The sequence below is a fragment of the Syngnathus typhle genome, linkage group LG6 (genome assembly GCF_033458585.1).
Source record: "Syngnathus typhle isolate RoL2023-S1 ecotype Sweden linkage group LG6, RoL_Styp_1.0, whole genome shotgun sequence".
Classification (NCBI taxonomy): Eukaryota; Metazoa; Chordata; class Actinopteri; order Syngnathiformes; family Syngnathidae; genus Syngnathus; species Syngnathus typhle.
This window is the reverse complement of record NC_083743.1, coordinates 9,107,824-9,118,299: the sequence shown is the minus strand read 5'-3', so window position 1 is coordinate 9,118,299 and position 10,476 is coordinate 9,107,824. Positions and strand designations below refer to the sequence as shown.

At 38.0% G+C, this 10,476-nt stretch overlaps 1 protein-coding gene across 7 annotated transcripts; it reads right to left on the bottom strand.

Annotated features, from left to right (window-relative positions):
- Positions 1–496: 496 nt before the first annotated feature.
- On the bottom strand, positions 497–10,137 carry LOC133155716 (tubulin-specific chaperone cofactor E-like protein). 7 transcript variants are annotated; one of them, XR_009714719.1, is made up of 10 exons: positions 10,004–10,137; positions 8,792–8,844; positions 7,532–7,687; positions 6,172–6,706; positions 5,840–6,096; positions 5,068–5,194; positions 4,841–4,957; positions 4,616–4,727; positions 3,999–4,377; positions 497–3,918 (listed from the first exon to the last, which is right to left on the bottom strand). XR_009714719.1 is itself a non-coding variant. In XM_061281230.1 (10 exons), exons 3-10 carry the CDS (start codon positions 7,677–7,679, stop codon positions 4,171–4,173), a joined length of 1,428 nt encoding a protein of 475 aa, XP_061137214.1. In that variant the 5' UTR covers positions 7,680–7,687; positions 8,792–8,844; positions 10,004–10,137; the 3' UTR covers positions 497–4,170. The 7 variants fall into 7 exon arrangements, 5 of the variants coding, with proteins under 5 accessions (XP_061137214.1, XP_061137216.1, XP_061137215.1 ...); XR_009714720.1 differs by having other exon boundaries at positions 497–3,913; XM_061281230.1 differs by having other exon boundaries at positions 497–4,377; positions 5,840–5,903; positions 5,979–6,096.
- Between the last annotated feature and the right edge of the window lie 339 nt (positions 10,138–10,476).

The window sequence follows — 10,476 nt, the reverse complement described above, 5'->3', positions numbered from 1 at the left end:
ACAGCGTAGCTCGGTTCTGATTGGTCAAGATTCCTCAGAGAACCTCACGAGTCACGGCGGCGGACCGCCCCCGACTCGGTCGTCATGGAGATGAACGTAAACATTACAGATTTCTTTCACTAGAAAATATGCTGCATTCAGGGTTTCAAGGAAAGATGATCGAAAGGTATCATTATGTGTTGATGGGATATGTTTTCTTCCAATACATGACGTGAGCTCCAGCTATGATAATTTCCCAGCGAATTTTAAGAAGCGGATGTTAAAATCTGAAGAATTTAAAGTGTTCAATTAATCTTCATCTGCTAATGGTGGATAATGTGTTTACCTAAGATTGTGCCCTGTGATTGGCTGGCGACCGGTTCAAGGTGTACCCCACCTGCCATCCCAAGACAACTAGGATAGGCTTCAGCACCCTCGTGAGGATAAGCAGTTCAGAAAATGGATCGACTGATATTCTTTTTTTTCCCCACATTTCCAATACATAGGATTTCCACACTGATCTGGCAGTATCTTTTATTTGCATTTGTGAAATGTTTCACACACGTTCACTCGTTTTTTTTTTTTTTAAACTAAACAACAACAAAAAATCATAGATGAGGCTCCATACATTGATGTAGGTGTATTTCATTAACTATAATGATTTAGTGCAAAATAGTCATTTTCATTAGATAACATCATGGTCATATTCCTCAATGTGGCAGACTGGTAATACTGTTGGACCACTATCAATTAAATTTCTCCCCACCCATAAATAATGAAGAAGCCGCAGTAAATGCTAAATACCTTAGATTTCACTACATGACTGTGAATCTTTAATAATATAGTTTTTTCATTCAAGCATTTCAGGGTTGACCGTGTATGTGGTTCCAGGAGAAAGTACAGTGATTTAAAAGGAACATACATACAAATAAACAAATGAAAAAAAAAAAAAAGAATAAAACCAAAAAAAAGTACTATGTAGCAGCTACCAGTTAGTCAACGCTCATTACAAAATTTGGGTGAAGTTTATTCAGCAGGAATAGCACTAAAACCATCCTTGCAAACATATCATAATCAATAAACATGCCTGATGCAAAAAAACATCCATCCAGCAAATATTTGTGTGCATCACACTAATCACTCGCTCATTAACACTACTATTGGATCTACACTCAGATGCTGATGCTGCATTTAAGTATTGGACTCACTGTGCAAGAACTTGTGGTTCACGTTATACTATCACTAACTCAAAAATTAACATTGGACCTGCTCTAAGCAAGTGCCATACCTTTACACTTTAGCTTTATTGATTATATTTCCTGATATTCAGTTACAGCACTGGCATGATTAAATAAAAAATACTGTATAATCTTATTAAGTTCTAAAGCAAATATCATTGGATAGGGTGGTGTATAAAACACCATACCAAAAATAAGCAGTGTTTATCAAAGGTTCCCAGAACTCAGCGACATCTATATGATTTGAATGCAGCATGTATTCGCATAGTTATTAAACTGCTCACAACCAGGAACTGTTAGTTGCTAGTTAGTGCAGTTGTTCAAATAAATAGAAAATCAAATATTCAATGAGAACTAACAAAATGTCATCTTTTGGGGGGGGGGGGGGGGGCAAGCAGGTGAATGTGACACTAGAAAGAAGAGCATCTAAAATTAGTTTGTGTGGTTTAAAGATGAAATAGTAAGTAGTTACATTTTATAAGTATTGAAACAGTGAGTCTGGTTCATTTATGTCAAACCATGAATGCATTTTTATAAACATGAGTCTCAGTTGTGGGAAAGAATGCTTAATGTACTTGGGTAGATGAATCCATATTTGCATCAATATCTTTTTCTTCAAATGACTTTTACCCAAATTATCCCATCAATTTCAAAAGATTATTTTGTAAAAATAGGCTTTTTTTTTTTTTTTTAACCTCTGTGGATTACATGAAAAGAAAGAGTGAGCTAAAGTCAACTGCCGCTAATATATTGAAAGATTGAAATCTTGGGGGCGTTTGCGGTGGGGAAAAGTTCCTGACAAAAAACATGAAGAGCAGCAACATGGAGGAACGTAAATCTGAGCATTAACAACCATGAGCAGATTTAGAGAACCAAGACATTCCTTTTTCATGGACTTATCTAAGAGTGCAGTTAGTTTTTTCCCCCAGTTTCTACACAGTCATTAACTAAGTAATATTGTTCTTATTGTCATGCAAAACTAAAGGAACTGGTCTCACTGTTCCAATATTTTTGGTGTGTTTTTTTTTTAAATCATAATTCTCAAAATGTACATAAAAATACCATACTTGGTGCTACTCCTCAAAAAACAAATAAGAGGTTGTACAAGTAGGTAAATTAGATGTCATGAGATTCAAACTGCACAGGCTTTCATTGGATTGGAAGGTCCAAGTGAACCTCACAGTTTAGACGTCAATGACTTTTGAGGCAAAGCCTATAGAGGGCAGCACACAACACCTGAATGGTCGCTTCATGACATTTGATTTTTTTTTACATCTCATAGAAAACTATGAGAAGAGATTGGGCCAGCTCTGTGATGTTAAACGGAGTGGACTCACTAAGTTTTCTAGTCTTTACAAAGGTGTACTCTTTGAAACCACCATAGTGGTTTGAGTCAGTCTGCTCCATTTGTTCCATTGACAGTAAATTAAATATGCATGATATGCAATTTCTAGGAATGATAAAAGATAAGTAATCTATGGACCTTTAGCTCACAAAGAATGGTGTCATGATACTAAATGCTAGAACTTTTTCACAGAGTTGCGGGAATGATTTTCAGCTCAATTCCAAAACAATACAATGTATATAGAATACAGTGGAACCTTGCTTGCCTTTTTTTTTTCCATACAGTATTTCCTAAAATGGATGCATGTTCAAGATAATAACTCTCCCAAGTCAATTGTAATGCCCAGGCAACATTGACGTAACATCCTGTCAAAACTGAAAGCATGCAGTATTATAATAGTTGCTCACGGTGTTTCATTTTCACTCAACGAATAAATAATTTGAGTGCGACTGCCAATAGCCATCAAAGCAAGTGTGATGAATTGTATAATATACTGGTTCACTTTTCACATTTAACAGGACGTTACACTTATGATGATCAAAATGCTCTAATTGTTGCTGAGCAGAGCGGAATTGTTGTCATTGCCTTGAGTTGTTCATAAAAGCTTACATTGTGGATTATGCCAGGCTGTCTGTTGAACTCTTTTTACACAATATAACAGAAAAGTCTGTGCCAACACCGTAGAATTCAAGAAGAAAGAAGTTAAAAGTAATGTTAAATGTTCATCTCTCCTATCCAGTTGTCCCTTATATTTACTTCACATTGTTTTTGTCTATAACGATGTAGTCACAAGCTATAAAATGTTTTTGTTCATATTTTTAGGTGTCTGGAACACATTAATTGGATATACATTATTTCCTATGGGAAATATAGCTTTGGGTGCCATACTATTCGATTTCAGTCGGACTTTTTTGGACCATACTAAATCACACAATCGAGGTTCCACTGTATGTCTTATTTTTAAATAACATCCATCCATTAAGATTTTTCTCATCCCAGAACAGAATGATCTATTTTGGTAGAAACATTTAACATGGTTTTGCGCCACCGCCATTAAATAAACCACGATAGGACAAAATGGATGAAGATGTCTTTCAGATGCTGTTTAAGTCACAATTGTGAAATTGTGAAACAATACTGTTCTCAACACTTTTTCTATCATCAGCTCAACTCAGCAGTAGTGCTTCGTAATGGTTCACTGAAGCTTTTGCCGCAATTTAGTTAAACAAGTGATGTGTACTCGCCGATGGAGTTGTGGTGCGTTCATGCAGATAGAAAGCTGCGGCAGTGCCATCCCACCAGAAGCTCAGAGCTGCCTGCAAGTTTCCTTTCTCGAGCCGTCCTCCATTTCCTGCACTTTGCGAATGCCATAAACTATAACTTAATACAGTAAATAAAGACATAATCCTACCCAAAGTGGCAACCTAGCAGCTTACCTGAGGTCCACTGCTGAGAAACCGAGATGAAACTCATCCTCGTTCGACTCTTCATATTATCACGCAGGCTTCGGAGCCTCGAGATATACATACATTTTGTAATCATTTTCCAATCTCCAATTAATCCAACTAAATGTTCAGTAAAGAAAATAGCCAAGTGCAAGTCAGTGGTTCACTTGGACTTGGGCACAACAAGTATCTCATCACCATCTTGGATATTATAAGAGTGAAGAGCTCGCGTGTTGTACTTGAGTTCGTCCGGGCCAAAGGCACTGTTCCTGTCGATGTAATAGAGCCTCATGCTGTTGGTGGAAAGCTGCACTACTGACGTCAGTTGCTTCTTCAGCTCGGCCACCGTCTGGTCTAAACGGATGTTTAGCTGCAAAAATACACATTGGTCATGCATTTCAGACATTAAACTAAATGCTTCGCTTTTAAGTAGAGTGGAATGAGTTTGAAAAATAAGGTCATTAATCGAAGCACTCTACGACACTGCGATGTTGATGTGAATTTGATTCGTTGCTCAGCCATACTTTTTCGTGATGCTTTGCTATGACGACAATAAACGTGCTCTCCAAACTTTGACTGAAGGGAAAATCACGGTGCAAGTGACAGACCTGTTCCACTTTTTCTTCACAGTGAACCTCAACTTGAGCATGGCAGCGTGGTCGGAGATCGATCTCAGCCAGAGGTTCCAACTTCCCATACTTGTTTACCAGACAATGGTATCTTCAGCAAAGAAGGTGAGAGGATTAAATAGCAACACACTTTAGCTACTCTTAGACCTTTGCTTTATGCAAGCCTACAGGTAAGTGAGCATAGAGATAAGGAAGTACACGTACCGGCGAGGCAGTTCCTCCTCAGGACAGTGCAAGTGGTAACGGATGAAGAACCTCTCGGCATCTTCTCTCTCGCTTTCCGTTACAAGGCTTCCATTCAGCAGTGATATAGAGGGAAGCCTACAAAGTTCACAATCACGATGGAGCTATCAGACAGATATTTGTAAGTTTCCATCCATCCGTCCGTTCGTCCATCCATCTGAACTGGATTTGTTTTTAATTGGACTCACTGCGCAATCATCAGGCTGCGCCGCTCCTTGTTGGTGTATGTTTGCAGTAAGGGGATGCCTTGTAATCGCACTTCCTCCAGTTTAGGAAAGAAGTTCAATTTCTCAATGTCTTCCCATCGATTAAGACCTGGTCACATTTTAAGGAGACATATATGATAAATTAACTTTTGCTTGAAGGGTTGCCAAGAACTGAAAAATTTCCAGTAAAATTCTGGAAAGTTTCTCGTAAATGTCCAATTCTGCAAAGGTATCATATGCAAGCAGAAATCGGAAGATTCTTTTTTTCCAGACGATCATATCAATATAATGGTCGTTTGAGCCGGTTGTCACACCATCCACTGCAATTTCGATTGAAAAGATTTTGCATGGTTAATTAGTTCGAGAACAGTATTAATCTTTGCAAACAATGTGCAAGACACCTCAGTAAATGAAATGGATTTCAGGACTGTAATTATTGCTGGCTTAATATTATGATGATAGATATTTTGATTTCAACATTACGTAGACTGTTTCTTTTATTGGCATATGTTGTCTAAAAATAGACTGAACACAGGATCTTCTCGGATACAGATTGCGTAGCAGGGCTTAAAAGGTGAAATGGAGAAGGATCAGCTGTACCAAGTTTCTAGATACCATGATGGGTTTGCTAATTTTATCAGCATTACGCACCAATCTTAAAATGTCGTTTCATTTTTTTATGTCAGAGACAACTCAGAGTTTAAGTGAGGTACACCATCATCACCCAGCAAACGTTATGATTTGAGTCGCCAACCTGAGTTGTGGAGGTTGATGCTGCGAAGGTTGGGGAAGAGCCGTTGCAGGATATCTTTGCTGTCCTGTATAGACGCTAAATTGTTGTTGGCCATGACCAGAGTGTCCAGCCCAGGGAACATTGATCCAAACTTGCGTACTTCACCCCAGTCGAGTAGATTGTTGTCTGTGATGTGCAGCAGGCGGAGGCTAGGGCAGACCACACTGGAGGCTCGCACGCCACTGTACTCATTAAGGCACAGGAACAACTCCTCGAGCCTGCGAGACAACAATGATTACTCCACGCAGCCATCTATCACTTCGGTACTGTAAGAGCATGAGTGCATCCCTTACTCGGGGATCTCACGGGTGAGCAGCATCACAGTGTCCCAGGACACTTGGGTGTTGTTAAGGACGAGGCGCCGGACCCGAGAAAAGGCTTCAGCGCACTGCGGCTCAAGGGTCATCCCTGCTAGCGGGTTGGAGCTCAGATTAAGAAATCCCAGATTGGGGATGTTTGAAACAATTTTTCCAATCTGAAAAGAGGTAGTGTCGATATGACATGTTTTTTTTCTGTTTCTACTGGATTGCGTGCTAACAAAAAACGGAGAAAAGAAAAAAAACCTGAGCTCATGGGCGACATGGGAGCCATGTGCAATTATTACAACATGCATCACCCTGTCTTTGATCATTTCCGTGTTCTCTGGAAATACTGAAAATGAATAAATGAACAGACCCAGAGACAGCACCTCATGCCAGTCTTGAAAGTTGTTATGGGACAGGTCCAGCTCCATGACGTGGGCACAAAAGGCTGCAATTTCACTCTGGTCTCCTGCCTTGGTGATTCCACATCCATTCAACACTAGCACGCTGGGCAAGTTCAAGCGGTCTGACACAAATATGGAAAATTACAATGGTCATCAGCAAATTTTGATCAGATTTTACCAGTTTTGATCAGTGATTCAAATTTTTACATTTGAAAAAGATCTTACAGTGAATGGGAGGGAAGCTTGTTTGTAATTGGCACATCCAGTATCTGTATGCGGGATAAGCCAATTATCGGCGAAACCGATTTCGATGAATATCAAGCATTGGCCTTTTTTTTTTTTTAAACTAAGGCCAATAATGCATGTTCTTGGGACCGTGTTAACTTTAGTGAACTATTTATTTGAGTTTCTATTTAGCTTAAAAAGAGACGCTGTTGACTGTCGGACCTCTCTGCATATTCTGTTTTGGTTGGAATTAAAAATAAGGTAAAGGTTAATATTTCAGATATTTTGAAAGTTTGGAAAACTATTTCTATATAACTATTTCTATTATAACTATTTAAAACAATAGGTGACAATTTACATGTTTAAGTTTTTATGAAACTTTTAAAGACACCGTGAATGTTTGGTTAGAATTATTAAACAAAATGTGTCTATTCTCGAAAATAGAAAAAGTCATCATTTTGCCAATCTGTAATGTTGTTCAAACATACTTAAAGACATTTCAAGAAAATTAAGAGTTCAAGTTTATTTGTTTTAATTACCACCAATGTTTTCTCTTTCAGTTATTTTTTTCTACAATAATATTAGTAATATTTAGTTGTTCATCACAACAGGAATGACGCAAACAACTGCAACACACAAACAATTAGCTCACTAGAGGAAATCGGAATCGGAAGGGCACGATATGCTCTCTAGCGATTAGATATACACGTTTTCCAGCTCACCTTTCATGGGGGACCCTTGGGGACATGCAGTGGGCAGCACCACTACCCCTATGCCCAAGCCTCGACGGCACGGAAAGTTCTCTGGACTGTACTTTTCATTGATCACCTCCATAAACGTTCGGCCATCCTGGCACACTGGTGACTCCATTGCTCTGTCTTTGGAACAATTTTGACCAAAATTATAGTAACGACTCACCATGGATCACAACCGCTAAAAATATCTGTTGTTGTAAATGTTTTTTGGGGTTTATTATTGGTTGTGCTCCCTTTTATGGTCCAAAAACATGACTTGGTGAGAAAAAAGGAAGTAGGCTTTCATGTGAGTTTGAATTATTGTCTCTATGTGTCAGCCTTGTCACTGCAAGGTGATGATTTAAGGGTGTGCATCCCCTCCAACCTCAAGTCATTTGGTATGGGCTCATGCTACCCTGCTACCCTGAACTGGATAAGTGGTTTATATAATGGACGGGTCAATGTCTTCTTAAATTCAGAAGCAAGGACAAGCTTTGAGTGCCACTGGCTGACATGTTAGAGTGAAATGGCTGTCATCATTTCTGTCTGGCTTGTACAGACCAATCACGATTACTGAATAGAACTCGAGATTAGTCAGCAAACAAAATGCAATGCCATTTAAATATACTTGAACTGTTGAAACAAAATGGTTGATATTCCAGCTCGTGACTTTAATATAAAACACTGTACTGCATTTTTTACGACTTAAAATGATGAGTGTGAGTCGTGAGGCTGTTATGATGCAGCGTTCGAATGAGACAGCAATGGAATCTGCTGTGGAAAGGCATACATTATGTAGTGGCCCATCAGACCAGCAGACAAAAAAAAAAAAGGATCTTGTTACAATACCTGATTTAATAAAACGGCTTGCTGGTAAATTGTGGTAATGTCTGAAAGCAAACTGCTGCTACTCTGCCAACATAAAGAAATGTTGCTGTAATTGTTCTGTTGTATTTTTACTTTGCACTAGCAGTAAAGTCTAAATGACATATATGGTGTAAACCCCCAGGTACTGAAATAACATTTGAGACGCTTGCCAGTCAAAACAATGTTATTTTCCAAATAAAAGGCAACGACAACTTGGGATGTTTATTTTTATTTTTTTTCTTAATTGGGTGTTTGCAAACTGATTACACTACCCATCATAGGTTTGAGACTCACCTACTTCTTATCTAGATTTACTACAATTGTTGACATGTTTGTTCAAATAGCTATGCAATTCAAAAGTTATGCCAGAGAGGTTCTTACCTCAAAAATCTTTCCTTCGTTTTGACTTTTTTCACTGCTGTCTTCTGCTGGTGCTGTCAAAGAAATTAACCATGTAAAATGATCTTTTATGGATACATTTGTTTTTCATGAGTTCAGCAGTTTGTGAGGTCATTCAAACTACTACTAATGACTAATAAAGGGACCACAATTACTGCAGGGCACATATCCCTGCATACCTTTTGATTCTTTATTGGCAAGTTTGGCTATTTTCCTTGTGCCTTCAACACTAGTGGTAGCATATTTAATCCGGCCCACTTAAAATTTACATTATCAAGAGTCCTGTAAAAATTGTAGCATTCATTTTGCTATTTATACGTAGATCATATATATACCATTAATAATGGTTATTATTTTTATATAACATGCAAGGATACCATTAATATTGATTAATACAAAATACAAATGAATACTTTTTTAACTCTGAATTTTTTGTACTGTCATAAACTTTCACACAACGTTATGCATTTTAACTATCTCCTCCGCACCCTAATATACAATAACCTGGCCCATTTGTTTAAGAATCAAATGTGGCCCTGAAGCAAATTGCACAGAAATGCAAATAATAACAACAACAACACTATACCTCACTGTTAGAACGATGCTCTGTTTGGTATATGGAAAATTAGGTTGAGCCATGAAAGTTTTTTCTTTTTCCACATTGGACAATATAGTGATTTTACAACATAGATTTTTTATTTTATTAGCTAATAGGCAAGGAATGCACCAATTGTAGTAGATAGGCGGCAAAAAGGAGCAACGAAACAATAAAAGTTATAATTTCAGGGATCTCGAGACAAATATTCCCATTCTGTTTTGGCCGAAATAATATTTAAGTCTTTGAAATTCACAAGAATCGACAACGGCGCCTTTCAATGGTAGAACTGAATCAATACATCGCGTACATCGCAGAATTGGTATCAATTTGAATGAAGCCCGTTTCATAGAGCTCATATCACAATGTCGTACTAATTACAGCTGCGAATGTAAAATGACATATTTGACAGACAGACAGTAATTGATGAATACATGTTTCAAGGGGAGTTTACGGTCAAATATTTCTTTTAGCCCCCCCATCACCCCTTCTGATATCAAAACGAATTGCAACAACATACTATCAATAATACATAGCTGATCAGATCATTCCGAAAGAATGTCTTAATCGGCGACTAACAGGATTGTTATTCAACATACCTTTAATAATCACTTTCAATGCCCCTTGATGAAAACATCCCAGCTGTCTTTTGCTCTTCCCAGTAACCCGGAAGTGGCGTCATTTGTTGTCTTCCACGCATTGGTTCGAGATCGGGGGGCAACGTCTTTATGCAGCCCCGTAATATTTGTTGTTTATTAGTATCTCATCCTATCACAGATAATCCTCTTCTGCAGTAACAAAGGAAACGAAAATATAAAGCGTCCTGAATGAAATGTATCTTTACTGCAGGTACACGAGTGGGCTAATGTAATCAGCAATATTTGTATACATTACAATTACCGTAAATCAAGATATAAACTGCCACATTCCAAATTATACAACGTTCATACCTTTTCTATTGCTAATCACTGATCTGCAGGATCATACAAGGACGGTAACTTTTTTTTTTTTTTTTTAAATGTGCATTTTTGGTAGTTGTCAACTTAATTTAATAACGTTTAAGATACAGATT